Below are 17,568 nucleotides of genomic sequence, written 5' to 3' on the forward strand. Positions count from 1 at the left end.
GTTGGTATTTAGAACCAGAAATAAAGTCAATGCAGCATCAAAGTATGTAATTTTTAAATTGATGTTCTAAATTGGTTAAGTTGTCTGTTAACATTTCTAGAAGCAAAATGTCTGAAGAGCCAAGCAGTGGTTACTCTCTCTGGCATGGAATGAATACTTTAGAAAAACAGAACATGTTGTAGGTGTGTTTTGGAGGGAAGAACAGCATATTACATATTCAAATTTCAAAGTGATTTATAAAGTGATTTTTTTCTTGTATATGTCATCTTCCAAAAACCAGAAAAAATAAATCCTTATCTTGACTGAATGCTGGTAACGATATAGTGAATAATATGTTTAGAGACTTGAGCATACTATGATTTTTTTTCATGTAGTAAATATCTTGGTAAAGATGAAATATAAGTTCCCAAGAATCTACCTAATATTCCGTAGTGATATCTTTCAACAAAACTTTCAGCATTTAATTCCAATTTTTTTCCCTTTTAAGAAAACAGTGGAGAAAATAGCAGTAAAAAAAAGTTGGTTTCTGATTTTTTTTTTTTTAATTTTTATTCTTAAGCCCTATATTGCCTTAGAAATTTATTGGTGAAGTAGCCTCCTCAGGATTAACCCTTTTAAAAAATTTAAATTAAAAGAAATATTCATTTATTTTCTCTTTATTTTTTTTTTCTTGTCTGGTCAGTCTTATTGAGAATATTTTGTTGACATTATTTTTCTTTGATGAAACATGGACTCTCTCATGAGTATCAAAAATTAAAACTTTCTTCCTTGAGGCTAAGACACTGATTCCTGTGATCATAGAGAGAATTACTTTATTATCTTTTCCTGAAAACCAAGTTAATATACCTTTCTTCATATAATCCCAAATTAACATTCCTTTATATGGTCTTTAAACTTTAATTTTAAGGTAGGAATAATTTAGTCTTCCTGTTTATGAAATTAGAACATCATCCAGGCCCTTGTAGCGTATTTACCCTTCTGTTTGCAGACTCAAAAGAACAAAACTTTACAGGTTGCTATGAGCTGACAGACTGAATTTTACTGTCCTCCTTTCTAGAAAGCATCACACTAATAAGTTTTTTTAAATAATTTTTAAAATGAATGTTTCGCAGTCTCATTCACTCATTTCATTTTCCAAATCAAATAGAATACCCGTGGAAAATACAACTAATGCTCATGTAGACAGTGTTGCTTAACTAGCCTGATGAAAATACAGTTGGCTTCATATTAACTATCAGATGTTAGTAGTTGAGGAAGTCTTTTGTAATGGTTACTCTGTATTATCCTCAGATTTCTTATTGTTTTAACCCATAAAGCTTCTCATGCTTGGAAGTCTTATATAGCTTGCTTGTTTATAAGCAGATTCCTTGTCCATAAATCCCTGATTTGTCTGACATGGAGAAAACGTTGACATGCCACAGGGCATGGTCTGTGGCACTGCCTAGAACAAATGTCCTTAGCATATTAGAGGTTTCAGCATAGATGGAAATCAAGAGAGAGACAGTATGTTGCTGTCCAAGCCCTGAGTGGCAGGCAGTGCCTGGTGTTTCTTCCTGGGGCTGGAGACAGTGAAGCTCTCCGGGGTGAAGTGTGCCCTGGGCATGGAGTTATCAGGTGAAGGAGCTGTGGGAAGGGGTGAGAAGTCTTGTGTGCCTTCAGGGAAGATAAACAGATCAGCAGCGGCTTTGCAGAGACACTGCAGACTCAAGATCCCTAGCCCTGTAATGGAAAGGAGTGTGAGTGAAAGACTGCATTCAAAGCTTTGGTGAACGGAAACTCCCAAGATGAGGAAGGCTGTAAACTTGTGATTTCTGGCAACAGAAAAAAGGTTTCTTTTCCACCTGCAGATCTGAAATGAAAGGTCAGGTATAATGTCCTGAGAATAGGTGAGGAGTAACAAGATCCACTAGGGGAGGCATCAGAACCCAGCTTAGCCTTAACCAATTAAGAGGCAAAGGATTCTGTGATTCTGTGAGTGTGGCTGCATCAGAGATTCCCTCCTGTGATGGAGCCACCCGTGTGCTGTGACTTGTTGCCTATGGAGGTTTGCTACTTGTGAGGGACTAAAGGTTGCTGGAGAGGGTTGTTACCATATTTCTCTAGTAGTGCCTAGAGTTTTTCCCTTTTAGAATGATATTAAATCATAGGGAGCTGGCTGTTCAATCACAGCTACTTAGCAACACTCGAGGATCATCACTAATTCCTTTGATAGGTTCTATGCCAAGTCCAAATGTTTGCATTCTTATTAGGGAAAAAAAATGTTTAATAAGTTTCCTAAAAATTTGGCTGTTATTGAAGTTTTACTAATGCAAATATATGCAGTCAACACAAGTGCCTTATGTATATTACTGCAAGGCTTAACTTTTTTTTTTTTAACTAGTATGGATACTTGGGAAAGTCTAAGTGTAAAGTATGCATATAGGACAGTGGCTCCCATGAGATTCCACTTGTGTTGTTCCTTTCTGTACTTATAGCACTGCATAGGACCTACTGATATTAGGTTCTCATAGCTCTGCCTCCTTGCATTGGTTAATTTGCAGACAACAACTTCTTGAACATTTCCGTTTAAATTGAGCTATAGATTCAGCTGCAAAGACAGCAAAAACAAAGAAAAACATTTTATTTTGCCTTATCAGTCATGATTTACCTCTGCACTTTAAAGTGATGTGCAGACTAAATTTAGTTGTGTTGAAGTAAGTGTTGCATGAAAGTAGTTTCACTTAATCCATGACCTTATGCTTTTAATTTATTTTGGTGGTAGCAACAGTAAAAAGGAAAACAAGATTTTTTTTTTTTTTTTTTTTTGCTTTTGGATAACACAAAACAAATTACATTCATTTCAGCTGTGAAACAACCCTTCCAACCTCCCTTCCTCTCCCCCCCAAAAAAAAAGTGGCTATAAAATTGCAACCTATAGTTATTTATCATTTGAGCCAATAGCATTTATTTGTTTTTTGTTTGGTTTGCTTTTACTTCATAAATAAAATATCTTGATGGCTCTTTCAGTACATCTCCCTTTAAATCTATTTTGTAGTGCAATATGCTACATATTCCAGCAGATCAGGGTAGATGTTAATCTCGCATTGTTCACTAGAGGATTTCTTTACTTTCGTAACAGAATTAAATGGAGTTTTCTTTCTTTAGTTCCTAATTCTCAGATGCTGAATGAAACATAGTATTTGTTGATATTTCAGAAGAACTTTGAAAAATAATTAAAACCACATATGAATAGCTCAGGAAGTTGTATACATTTAGATTTCCCATCCTTACAATTTATAAACAACTAAATATAGCAGCGTATTGGGATGCAATATCATGACATAAGCAATTTCCAAATTCAGTGAAATAGATTTCAAACTTTTTATATTGCTGTTCTTGTCTAACGTGCTTCTTCAGCAGCTTTTGCAAAGTGATCAAAGGTATTTGATCCATTACTCATCAACCTCCTCCAAAGCAAAAACATTTTAGCAACTTCTCAACTTACCCCTAATATTTTCTGAACAGCTGGTGAGGGTCCAGATATCTGTTTTAAGTAGTTCTGCCGTTTAATCTTTAGCACTTTTTTTTTCCACCTGTGTGTTTCTAGAAAGCTTTTTTATATATCTACCTATTTGTAATCAGTCCCAGAGTTTATTTACTTTGGGCAGTAAAAGAGTTAAAAAAGATTATGAAGATAAAAGTGTGGAAAAGAATCACAGAAGCACAAAATAGTTGAGGTTGGAAGGGACCTCTGGAGATTGTGTAGTTGAACAGGTCTCACTCAAAGCAGAGTCAACTAGAGTAGGTTGCTCAGGACTCTGTCCTCTTGAGTTTTGAGATGGTGACTCCAGAAGCTCACTGAGAAGCCTGTTCTAGTGTTTGACCACCTTCACAAGGAAAAAAAAATTTTCTTATGTTTAAATGGAATTTATTTGATATCAGTTTATTTTAGTTTCAATTTTAGTTTCAATTTTGGGGAAGAATCTGCAAGTGTTTTTGCTGATGAGTGTATTTTATGTAGGAAATAAATTCATGGGAAGTAAAAGAAGCATTCTGCCACACAGATGAGAGAGAACTTCTGGGTAACTCAAAGAAGCAGGTTACTACTTGGAGCTAAAGGCCTCAAAGAACAAATCCTGTTCTATGATCTTGAGAAATAGGTAGTTTTAATTAGGTTTTGTTTATCCAGCATTACAGTTACTGAGATGCACAATAAAAATACTATACACACCAGCAGACATCCCCTCCTGATATCCTCTTTTTCTGCAACTGCCAGATGTTTCTGGGGTACCCTGTATTGCTGCTAGAAACTAACGTTGTGCAGAATAAAGCAAACTTGTGTTCAGTACATATGATATTTTTTCTTTGCAGAGTTGTTGTATACCTTATACAGCCGTTGTGATTAAAAAATATTTGCAAAGAATGATTTTTGTGCTGTGAAAACTTTAAAGTGCTTTTTTTTCTTCAGTATCTATGTTTAACATCCAGTAGGAATTATGCATACTTGGGTAAAGTTTGACCTTCTGCTAGCCAAACCCTGCCTAACAGGCAGGGAATCTGAGCCCCCCAAAAAGAAATCAACTTTCCATGCTCACCGGACCTTTTGAATTACTAGAGGTGAACTTACTGAAGCTTGCGTTAGGAACTAAATTTATTTTCTTACTGTGCTTTGGAACAGGGATTTTTGAAAAGACGTTCCTTCCAAGAAGCTGAAATTCTGCGTCAGCTGTATTCTTCATCATTCCCAGACTTATACCGCTTCAGCATTCAGTCTCTGCAATGCAAGATTGAGATGTTGGAAGCCTTTGTGATTATGCAGAGCATTAATATGCTGCAGGGCCTTATCCCACCTAAGGTAGTGTGGATTTTTTTATATTTACTTAATCTAATGGAGATAATTTTAAGTCATAAGGTTATGTAGAAAGGAGATTCTTTGATGACTTGGAATATAAATGAAGATGCAGGTTAGTAAGGAATACCTTCTTTTTCTTTAGAAAATAATAGCTAGGATGTGCCCTCTTTCACATTTGGATTTGATGTTAAGCAGTGACATGTAGCATGCATCAGACAGCAGTTTTCATTCAGGGTTTTTTGGGTGAATTGTTATCGGATTATAAACTAGAACTTAAACAGATCAAATGCTATAACGGGTGATTAAAAGTTATATCTACAGGGTGCTTTTCTATATTTTGTGGCCTACTTGGTATTGATTTAGTCTGTAGATCGATGAAGACATCAGTAAATTTAAACATGACTGAAGGCTTTTAACCTGATGTTACTAATGATTATCAAGTAGAATTTTTAGGCTATTGAAAATAAAAACCTAACTCAATCCTTCAGGAGCAAGGAGGGGAATTGACTCCAAAATACTTGGAAAGGCTGTACATCTTCTCTCTTATGTGGAGTGTAGGAGCATTACTAGAACTGGAGGACAGATGCAAAATGGAGCACTGGCTTCGAAACCATGCAACGATAAAACTTGATCTTCCCTGTATCCCAGAAGGCAGTGAAGATACCATGTTTGATTATTATGTGGCATCTGACGGTTAGTAACCCAGCTGGGTGGTACGGGGTAAAACTTAAAAGTAATTTTAAAACTTTGCTTCTTTTAGAGAATTAATTCAGAAGTTTTTTGCAGCTTACCTTCTTTTGTGTTCCTTAGCAAATTTTGTATTACAGCTACACTTTACTGGTTATGTTGTATAAAGCTTTCTCCCTGTTTCCTGTGAGAAATCAGAATGTGGATATATTGCTACAGAAAGCTGCATGGACTTTGTGCTGATGAATTGTCAAGTGAACAAAAATAGACAAGCCTTGTCCTTCTCATAATTTATATAAAAAAGAGGAGTAAGCCTCTTAGACCCAACTTGAGAGATTCTATGATTCTATGATTCTATAATTTTGGTCTGAATTTATAGAGTGGCATTACTGTATGTGAGACAAAGGCACTGACAGACGAGTCAAGTCAATGGAAAATAAAAGAAGCGATGACGTCTTGTATTTCTAAAACAATAATTTCATTTCTTTCTTATTAGGTAAATGGATGCACTGGAATATGTGTGTTGAAGAGTATGTATATCCCAGTAGCAGCACTCCAGAGTATGGCTCCATTCTTGTGCCTAATGTTGACAATGTGAGAATGGATTTCCTTATTGAAACCATTGCGAAACAGGGCAAGGTACTTTTTCTATATTTCACATCTAAATAGTGCTAAGAGTACACATGATAAAGTTTTTTAATTAGAAGTGAAATATTATATTATTGAAAAGGAAGAACTTCGGGTTTTTTAATGTAAAATGGTGATTCCAGGAGCTACGTTCATGTAAATATGCTTGAACTTTTGAATAGTCACTGCTTCCAGACATTTTTGTCTTCCCTTCACCCATCCTTTCTGTAGTGGAAACAACCATAATTACAGCTGAGATCAGGTCAGAACAGAAGCAATTTTTTCATGTAGCTGTTGGAGAGGGGGCAGCACACGGGGCAGCACACAAGGCAGCAGAGTGCCGGAATCTGCTGATATGGACTTTGCCCACGTGGGGCAGTTACAGAGTTTATGTACCTTTAGATTATGCAACCTATTCTTCACCAAAACTGTTTCAGATAAGCATGATATGGTAAATAACAGCAGCAATTGAAATCTTTCAGATACAGAGGCTCTAGACGGTACATCCTTTTTCAAATAATCAACTCCTTTTACAAATAATCCATTCCTTTGTTAGTTAAATCGTGCTGGCTGACATGACCAGTAACTGCAAATATTTTTAACTTGTGAAGCCTGCAAAAGACTGAGAGACATTAACTATTTTGCTTCCACATGTCCCTTGTTGAGAGTTCACTTTACGTAACTTTTCTAGTTTGTTTAAAAGCTAAATGGGATTGCTGAGGCTTTGCCAAGACACCCAGCTCTTGCGTTTCATCTTATTTCAATGTTGTCTTTGTCTAGGCTGTCCTACTAATTGGTGAGCAAGGCACTGCAAAGACTGTTATCATCAAAGGTTTTATGTCAAAATATAACCCTGAAAACCACATGGCTAAGACTTTGAATTTTTCATCTGCAACTACCCCGTTAATTTTCCAGGTATAGTAGTCATGCACTTGCTAATACAACGTGACAGGATTCTGAGATTTTTCTGAGAATTTGCCAGGAGGATGCTTCTGAAAGTGGTTTATTTAACTGAAAATGAATGTAGAAACAAAAAAGCACCTGCTCAAATGGACTAAGTGTCCTAACACATGATTTAAGAGACTTCTGTAAAAACCATGTTCCCTTCAACTTCTTCAGTAGTTATTGAGCTGTTCTTGGACTATTGCAATACCATGCATATTATTTGCTTCATCACATTTCATGTTTTTATGTCAAATGTATCAGTTCTCACTAATTGGGTAGAGCTGTCAGTGACTTCCCTCAGATTTCACTAAAAGCCACGTGTAAGATAAGTGTTACCCAAAACAATCTGTCATAGAAAGTGTGCTGTCTGCAATTTAAATTTCAGTAAATTAAAATACTCATTAAAAAAGTAACACATGCAGTGCAGCTGCTCTAAATAGAACTGTGAATACTTAAATCCTGAACTGTACTGCCTGTCCAAATGTCTGCTGAGCTACTTTGAATTATTTCAAGTTTCTTTAGCCTGCTGGCAATATTTATGGGAAATATTTTTAATGCGGTTTGGTATGCCAAGCCAAAGCACTGTCTGTGCTGTAATCAGAAGTGCTGTCTATACGTTTGTTGCATCATCTATCATCTGGCTCTATAGCATAGTAGAAACTATTAACATGTTTAATATACAAGTATGTAATTTAGGTCTTATTTTCCTTAGTATTTTTCCTTCTATTGATTGGGCTATAGAAACAAAAAGTAGTGTCGGTACATCTATATTTATAAAAAAGATGTCAAGTTTATTGATGACAGATGATGGTCTGTTGATGGTCAAGACATCTGACATAGATGTGCAAGTCTAACAGTCAAGTCTCTGATAACAATCTAGACCAAAGCATTGTCTGTTATGACACATGTGCTTTTAAATCGTTCTGACTTTCTAAAACCTTGGTCTAACTGATGCCACTTGTGTAAGAAGGCTTTCCAGGCTACTGTACAGGAGTCTGGGCACAATGTAAGAACGCAGATATTTAGATTTGCACTGAAGAATAACTATGCATGGTTAAGTGAGCTTTCACTTGGTATAGAATAAATAAAAACTGGACTTTAAGAAGAACAGAGCAATGGAAAGATGATGGGAAGAAAAGTAGTGGTAAGTCTACTATTAAGAAAAGTTATTTCATCAAGTCTGTTTATGTATGTGAATTTAATTATCACCATATGCTTTTTATGAAGTACATTGATGTCTGCTGGAAAGGTCTTCAAGAATCACATCTTTCAGATCTGACAGATTATTAGTTTAATCTTTATTGCTAGTAACCATCAATTTTGCTGATAAATGAAAAAAATGAAGGAAAAGTTTGAAATGGTTTCAAAATTATGAAACTGTTAGGTATGGTTGTCTACATTAGACATTCGTTATATCTGATACCAACCTAATGTTGTATAGCATGAGATTTCAGATATTCTAGTTGAAATAGTGCAATTACCTCCAGCAGATGTGTTGTCTAAACCTTCCTTAATAAAATTCTGTGTAATAAAACCATCCAATATGTTTAAATGATTGAATCATGTATGAAAGGAAGGGCTCTTTGTAACTATGCTAATACTTGCTTTTTAACAGCGTACAATAGAAAGTTATGTGGACAAGCGCATGGGCACAACTTATGGTCCGCCTGCAGGCAAAAAGATGACAGTCTTCATTGATGATGTGAATATGCCCATAATAAATGAGTGGGGAGATCAGGTTAGTTTGTAAAAGAGGAAAAAAGAAGGCAAAACATATTTTCTTTCTTTCCTTGCTACACTGTAAAACTGGCTTCTCTTCTCAATCAGGCAGTAGGGGGTAAATTTGATATGTAGTGCTTAATTTTTAAACAGTCTTCTTAAAGAACCAGTCTAGTTGTATGTTGTGAATTAATTGAAAATAAATATACTGACTACAAGAAGCAGTTTGAGTACTCCTTAAAACATGCCTGTATAATTTTAACAACGTTTTTTACCAACACTCATTTTTTAATTAAAAAAAAAATTAAAAAATTAGTTAGAAAAAACCCTTTGTCACACAAGGTGCCAAATTGTGATAGCAAACTGGCTGTGTGGACGATAATTAAAATACTGTGAATGCTGAGAGGTAAGAAGTGACTTCTCTGCTTTGGAAAAAAAGGAAGTAATCATTATGTACATTGGCAAGATGGTTCTGAAGTATAGTGCTTTGGAAACATGTTAGAATTTCTGAAGAAGTATAGTCATATAATGTACTGTCTGTGGGATGTTTTCAGCTGGTCAAATAGAAAAGCAGGGGGTTCATTTATGGCTAAGGAAAGGAATCGTACATTCTTTTGTATAGAAGTAATTCTGTGTTTGCAGCTTGAAAAAACATGTTTGTGATTGTTACAGATGGAAATTTCATCAAAATATTTGGTAGTGGATGCAACATGTGAAGATGCATCATCTTGGGCTTGATTAGAACAAACTGGAAATTTTGTGTTAAAAGGGAGAAGTATTTCCCATACATCAGTATTGGAAATCATGCAGCATTCAAGTGAGAATGAAGTATGAAGGATTAATTGTAAGCTAGGGATTCCCTTCTATTCCGAGGATTTTTGTCCATAGATATTGCCAATGAAAAGGACAATCTAAATATGCTTATTCCTAGCAGTGCATTTTTCTCTTGAAGCAAATAAGCAGGGGTTTGGGGGAGAAAATAATGGTATACTGTTTATTAGGTCTTCCAAGTACATAAGTATGTTTTGTATTTTATTTAGTTGTGTGTATAATATTCTGTTATATAATGCTGGTTATTTTACAGGTCACTAATGAGATAGTTAGACAGCTGATGGAACAGAATGGACTGTATAACCTGGAAAAGCCTGGTGAATTTACCAACATTGTGGACATTCAGTTTTTGGCTGCCATGATCCACCCTGGCGGAGGTCGCAATGACATTCCACAGAGGCTCAAGAGACAATTTTCTGTGTTCAACTGTACTCTGCCTTCTAATTCATCCATTGACAAAATTTTTGGTAAAGGGAAATTAGCTTTGTATCCATCCTATTTTTGAAAATGGTAGTTGATTTTTCTTTATCCTTCTATTTATAAACATTATGATTAAAATTGAGGCTTAATTCTCCCTCTGATTTGCTTACCAGCACATTTTCCTTTAGTAATCACTCCCCACCTGCAACTTCATCAATCCGTAAGTTTTTCAGGTCCAGTCACATCTCTGAATCTATTGGTATGCTAAGTGTTAGGGGGAATAGCATGAAAGCCATTCCTGGTTTTCCTGACAATGCTGGAGCGTTGCTAAGGTGCTACTGGTGCTAAGAATGAGTGATTAATGACTAGACTTTCAGAAAGACAGGATCATATTGGTCTCAGAGAAGATATTAGCTATTCAGTGGCTGTGGAAGCTATTTTGGTAGACAAAAGAACATTTTTAACAGACAGTTAATTAAGAGCTAAATACCCAGTGAGGTGGTGGCAGAATGGTGTTAAGAGCAGGTGAATCAAGATTTGAATACAGACTGGAAATCCATTTCAACAAATTAGAAAAGGTTTTGGGGATTAAAAAAAGAAGCTTAAGAAGATCATAGCTCTTGGTGTTGTGCTAGTGTGTCTTAGAAAAATCTTTCATCTGGCAATTTTTTTTTTTGACAGGTGTAATTGGAGAAGGGCACTATTGTAGTGAGCGGGGATTTTCAGAAGATGTGAAGAAAACAGTAGCCAAATTGGTTCCACTGACACGCAGGCTGTGGCAGATTACCAAGCTAAAAATGTTGCCCACACCAGCCAAGTTCCATTATGTCTTCAACCTTCGAGACCTCTCAAGGATTTGGCAAGGAATGCTGAACACTACATCAGAAGTGATCAATGAACCAAAGGTAAGTGCAGCGTATCAGTGGCTTTGTTATAATTAGTGTATAATTAGTGTAGCAAAGAGGATGAAGAGTCTACCTTCTTGGCATTTGAGTTTGCTTTAGAAAAATAGAATTTCTGATTACAAAAGTTTTTCAGTGTTTTCCTGAGGCAAAGATGTTTTAGTCTAGCTTTTACACTGCCAACTGAAATGATAACTTTGTTTCATAACTATAACAAAACCTGCTGCTTTTGAAAGAAGAGGGTTTGCTTCTATCTGCTTGTTCTATTTCTGACAAATGCTAGTTTGTTTGAAAGAAGCAAACAAAGAAAATTGTGAGAAGCAATGAACTTATTTTAACCCAATGAAAATGCGTATATATTGATTAAAAAAATAGACAGTTGCCCTCTCTCCACTAGTATCTTGAGGCTTTCAGTCACTGCCTAATATCTGTCTAACAAATGATTTCTAGCTTATGGCTTAAAAGGAAGAAGTAGTAACGAGTCATAGTGATATTTTTTTTTCCATAATCCACCTTGCTTCCAGAAAAGCTCAATACTTTATGCTTCATTTCTCTTTTAATTATTTTAAGGAAAAGTCATTTAGAGTTTTGAGCACTGAAACATGAAGTGCTAGAAAAGCAATGTTTATGGTAATCATGGAAAATTTGTTATACAGTTGGGTTATATAATCACTTCATGTTTAATGTACTTCCCTACTTGTTGAATAAGATCCTGAATTCTACTACATCTAAAATTTAAATTTTAGAATTGATTTTAATTCTGAAGCTAAAAATATACAGCACAAAGATGATTATATGTATATATATTCTCAATTAATGTCTTTTGAAGTATAACAAACAATTGCTCAAAATCTGATTGTATAAATTTACATATTAGTTCTGAGACTTGACATAGTATGTGTCATTTGTACTAAGTGCTGTAGGGTCAAACAAGAGGTCTTCAAGGAGTACTTGGAAGTTTTTCTACTACTGTGTAGTAATAGTGTAGGATTAAAACCAGTACTGCTGGGGTTAAGAACATGGCAGGTTTTCCTTCTCCATCCTATCACCAAACTGAAGAACTTTAAAGGTATTGAATTTGGAGAAGGAATAATATAAACAGTTACACGGGTTTTTTTTTTCCTAAGTTGTTTGGATTTAGTATTGGGAGTGACATCTGTGTTTGGCATGAAAGTATTCATGCTGTGATGCTTTTATTTCCACCCACCTTCTACTTAATGACCAGTTAAAAACATGGTTTATCAGTGCACAAACATGTGTTAACAGGTATGGATATGGTTTTGGGGCTGGGGAAATAAAATCTTAATTTAGTAAACATGCTCTGGTTTGGAATGCTAGATTAAGGCTTCTTGCATAGTTAACTGAATATAAGCTTAAAATGCTATTGGATGGAATGAGAAGCTCAAGGTATCTCTCCTGAATAAACCCCAAATTACTACTGTTTCTTTTCTAGCGTTAATATGATTTTAAAATAAATAAATAAGAAAAAGCATGGCTTTTAAATTGGTGTAGCTTTATTGCAAGCCTAATCTGACTGAAATGCCTTTGTTTTTTTATAATATATAGGTACTGATAAAACTGTGGAAGCATGAATGCAAGTGCGTTATTGCTGATCGTTTCACAACCTCAGAAGATGTAAACTGGTTTTATGCAGCTGTGGCAAAACTCATTGAGGAGGAATTTGAAGAAACAAATGCTTTGCTGGATCCTGAAATTGATGCATTCTTTGTTGACTTCTTAAGGGATGCACCTGAAAGATCTGGTAAAGATAGGCTCTGGTAATCATGGAGATGGCAAGAAGAGGGAAGGGGATATGACAAAATAGATGATAATAGAAATATGTCTTAAAAATGCATAGTAAGTTTATGCATCAAGGCTGGCTGTTCTGTCCAATGACTTTGAAGGTAGTCTATGTTACCAGCTCTGGCACATCTTTATATTCATGGGATTTTTAAGTCCGTATTTATATCTGGCTTATCTGTATAGAAGAGCCTTGTTTCCATTTCCATTGATGTGGTAGATAGACAAAACTGCCAAATAGTGAGCATGAGTCTATATTATTCTAAAATGATGAAAGAAGTGTGGTATGAATGACTTGAAGTGGTGGGGTTGCAGTACTAGGTAAACGATAGCACTCTAGCTACCATCCCCTATAAACCTGGTAAAAGAACACTGGCTCTGGGCTAATCCAGTACTTCTTTGGAAATACCTGGTGCATGATTTTGTAACAAATGAGTATTATTTCAAAATCTCCTGAATGCTAGTAAACCCTCTTGAATTATCCATATGGCTTATAACAATGTCTCTGGGTCTTTTAAACAAAAACCTTGTGTCACTGACCTTTCTAAATGACCTGGGAATATTTGTTAGTTGATGCAAAAGAACAGAAAACAGTTGTTTGGGTTTTGGAGGAAGTAATTATTTAAGCCATTGGGTGGTTCAGTTATCTGTGTTCATATCACTGTGATGATGGATAGTGGAGGCAATAAAAGGTTGGCATGAGTGGTCAAATTCCATTTAATCTCTTCTTGGATAATTTAGGTAGTCAGAAGGCAGTGACAAAAGGAGATTAAAGGTTAGGAAATGTTTGATTGGAAGGAATCAAATAGAAGTAAAAAGCAAACTGATGTGAGAAAGTAGTCAAATACATTCTTAAATAATCAAATACATTCTTAAACTAAACTGCAGCAATGTAGAGAGGACTGAAATGTAAGTCAGAATGCATACTGAGAGAGTGAAGAGTGACTTCTAAGGCGAAAATTTGAATCCACACTAGAAGCCATTATGTTGAACTGAAAATAAATGCAAAAAGAAGCATGTATTTCTCAAAATAACTTGCTTCCTGGTGACAGTTTAAATGTACCTGCCCTGTAATGTGCCTTTTAACATGAAACTTCATCTAAATACAAAGTAAGAGGCCCTCATTTAGAAAGGGTATGTTTTGTCCTCAATATGTTTGTCAGAGCCTTGAGAACCCCTTTCTGTTTTGGCTTTAAGTGAAAAGAATAACAAGTGTAATTTTGTTTTAATTGTCCCTTTAATGGAATTTAGTCTTGCCTATTACGATGGAAGTGTAAGATCAGGAACTGGATTTCTGAGCTCTTAAATATATAAAAAAGATACATCTGACATCAATTTCAAATAACCTTATGCTCAGGTTAGTGATATGTTTACCTATACTCCCTGTACCTCTTAGGGTTGTATAGTCACAACGTATTTGTCCCTGAGATACATATACGAAGACTCGAGATGAAGTAGCTCAAACATCAACTTTTAGATCTTAGCTTCACAGAAATTGTTAGTGGTGCTAGTGTTCTTGAGACCCTCAAACTGTTCAAAGGTGTTTTTTATCAGTTAGTTCTGATATTGCTATTTAGTACTTGCGATTCTGAATCTTGAGACTAGAGAAAAGTTTAAAATAATGTATTACACCAGCTGCCTCTGTAAATAGTGTAAATGTCCGCCCTTTCTTAGGTTTAGTACTTGATCATGCTGTCTTTTGACGTTAATAGTAAAACTGCAGGAACAGGATTAAGCTGATATAATTCTCTTAAATGGTTTGAAACTGTAAAAACATCAGTACAGTTTAACTCCTTGCTGTATTCCTTATGAGTTCCTTATCAGTAGCTGAGTTGTTTAAATGTCTCGCTCACCTTGTAAGAAACTTACTTCCACCTGCAATACTCCTTTAGTTTAACTAGTGGTTTTGCAGGTTAAAATAAGCAATTGGTTAATTTAATTAGGTCTTAATCTAAAGGAGTGTTCATATATACAGAAACAATACGGAGCTAAAGAATTCTAAAATTAAGGTGACTTCAGGCATACACAGAATGCAGTATAAATGCAGGTTCCCAGATGACACAAAACTGGGAGGAGTGATTGATATGCCAGAGGGTTGTGCTGCCATCCAGTGGGACCTTGACAAGAACCTCATGAGGTTCAACAAAGGGAAGTGCAAAGTCCTGCACCTGGGGAGGAAAAATCCCATGCACCAGTATATCCTGGTAGCCACCCATCTAGAAAGCAGCTTTGCAGAAAAGGACCTGGGGGTGCTGGTGGACAGCAAGTTGAACATGAACCAGCAATGTGCCCTTGCAGAAAAAAAGGCTAGTGGCATTCTGGGCTGCATTAGAAAGTTGCCAGCAGGTCGAGGGAGGTGATCCTTCTGCTTTATCCAGCACTGGTGAGGCCACACCTGGAGTGCTGTGTTCAGGACTGGGCTCCCCATTACAAGAAAGGCATGGACATACTGGAGAGAGTCCAATGAAGGGCCACAAAGATGACTAAAGGACTCTTCTATGAGGAAAGGCTGAGAGGGCTGGGACTGTTCAGCCTGGAGAAGAGAAGGCTCAGGGAGATCTCCTCAGTATGTATAACTGCTTGAAGGGAGGGTACAAAGAAGACGGAGCTGGGCTCTTTTCAGTGATGCCCAGTGACAGGCCCAGAGGCAATGGGCACAAACTGAAACACAGGAGGTTCCCTCTGAACATCAGGAAACACTTCTTTACTGTGAGGGTGACTGGGCACTGGCACAGATTGCCCAGAGAGGTTGTGGAGTCTCCCTCATTGGAAATATTCATAAGCCATCTGGACACATGGTCTTAAGGAAGCGGCTCTAGGTGGCCCTGCTTGAGTAGGGGGGTTGGACCAGATGACTTCCAGAGGTCCCTGCAAACCTCAACCCTTCTGTGATTTTATTTGCTGTGAGTAACAGTTCTTACTAATGAAGGGCATGTCACCTTTAAGCACGATTAATGCTTATGAATGGAAAGATGAGACAGCAGCACTATTTCCTCCTTTCCTTTGGGTGGAGAAGAGTTGACAATTACTTGTGGCTTTCAGATCTTTTGATGAAACAAATATATGCCTTTTCACAGTGAATGTACTTCTTTTGCTGTGGTAATTATTTATTTTAGTAATAATTCTTTTTCACTAGTGCAATGATTTAATCAACTTAGAGTGTTTTTCTTTTACAAAAAACATTATTTGCAATTTTAAACTGCAGTATTTATTTACCTTCATGCTCTGGTGCTGCTTTTGCTTCTAAACAGCTAAGTTAATTTCAGTTTTTCATCATTCAAGTTTCAGACGTAGAGAAAGAAGGCTCCTTAGCTTTTGCTGGTTTTGTGAGGATTAAGCAGCTGAATTTACCATTCGTTATACGCAGAGTATAGGCAGCACTTTCATATGTACATCTAATAAGTAGTATTATGTATAATAAACCTAGTTCTGGGTGGTTAACGAGACTTCTAATTACCTTCACTTACTCATCCCTATATTGAGCCTTTGTCAATCATTTAAACTGCTAAGGTTTTGTTACTTGCTTTTTGTTCTAGGTGAAAAATTAGAGGAAGTTAATTTAGATATTTCCAAAATCTATGAGCCAATTTACTCCTTTCATCAGCTACGGAATTGTTTAAATATGTTTTTACAAACATACAATGAGAACGTCCGTGGTACTGGAATGGACATGGTTTTCTTTGAAGATGCTATGATTCATTTAGTCAAGGTACAGTCTTACTGGATTGCCATTTGTTGTTGTTGTCATTCACTTGCCCTCAGCACCTGTGAGTGGAGGTATGCACGAATCAAGGTAAATTACTTCTAACCCGAAGCAAGTAATTTATTGCTAGCAAGTATTTTGTCTGTTATGTGACTAGGTATTAAAACTCAACTTTTCTGAAAATGCACCGGATGGAACTATTCTTTTCTATCTATATGTCTGGTGGGATCACGGTCCTAACTATTCTAACTCTATTTTAACCTTTCTTCTTATTAATTCTTCTGAGAGCTCTTCCTCTCTTTGGAATGAGTCAAATGAAATTCAGATTAGGACATAATTGGTTGCTTATGAAGGAGTAGACACAGCAGAGTAGGAATAAATGTAGTCCAAACTCCCTTTGTTGATCCACAGTGTGCTCACTTCTTTTAAAATTCCTTTGAATATGGATTGGAGCTGACCATAATTTTTAGCACAGCACAGCTTGATAGGATTGTCCACACAGAATAGGCCTCATACAAAGGAGAAGCTTTTTTTTTTTTTTTTTTTTAAAAAAAAAAACAAACTAAACCCCCTATTGTTTCTCGGTTGCACAGTAAGGTTATTTGTATTTCTTATCATAAATTATTAAGAAATGAATATTGGATTGTACCATCCTAACAAATAATATAATAAATATCAAAACAATTTAAATTTAATTACAGTTGACAAACACATTGCATCTGCAGTTTTCAAACTTTTGGGGTGGATTCCTGTCATTTCAGCAAATTAGTCCCTTTCTTTTAAGGTCTTTTCTGCAAAATGAATGATGTTTGGCTATGGATTTCTTTAGGAAAATTGTGAAATCATCATCACAACCACTAACAAGTTTTTGGTTTATTCTTAGTAAAAAAAATCTATATAAATTCAGAATGTAACAAAAAACCCCTTTTTTTTCTTTTTTTTTTTTCTTCACTGAAAAGCCACCCACCTTCAGGAATCTCTTCTTTGGATAGCTAGATGGTAAATACCTGAAACATTATCTTAACTTTCACTTGGATAAAATTAATATATAGTGCTTCTCTGATCCCATATTCTTGAAAGCAGCATTTACAGCTGTGCAGGTC

General features: G+C 35.9%; 1 protein-coding gene across 1 annotated transcript in view; it reads left to right on the top strand.

Moving 5' to 3' along the window:
• DNAH5 (dynein axonemal heavy chain 5) overlaps nucleotides 1-17,568 on the top strand; it is a 133,033-nt gene that overhangs the window by 72,439 nt on the left and 43,026 nt on the right. Inside the window, 9 exon segments of the mRNA XM_075495645.1 lie at nucleotides 4,658-4,834; nucleotides 5,320-5,524; nucleotides 6,015-6,157; nucleotides 6,926-7,060; nucleotides 8,706-8,828; nucleotides 9,894-10,107; nucleotides 10,742-10,965; nucleotides 12,529-12,724; nucleotides 16,299-16,471. Coding sequence (XP_075351760.1) covers nucleotides 4,658-4,834; nucleotides 5,320-5,524; nucleotides 6,015-6,157; nucleotides 6,926-7,060; nucleotides 8,706-8,828; nucleotides 9,894-10,107; nucleotides 10,742-10,965; nucleotides 12,529-12,724; nucleotides 16,299-16,471 — 1,590 coding nt within the window.

This window comes from Mycteria americana, chromosome 2 (assembly GCF_035582795.1).
Source record: "Mycteria americana isolate JAX WOST 10 ecotype Jacksonville Zoo and Gardens chromosome 2, USCA_MyAme_1.0, whole genome shotgun sequence".
In the NCBI taxonomy this organism is placed as follows: Eukaryota; Metazoa; Chordata; class Aves; order Ciconiiformes; family Ciconiidae; genus Mycteria; species Mycteria americana.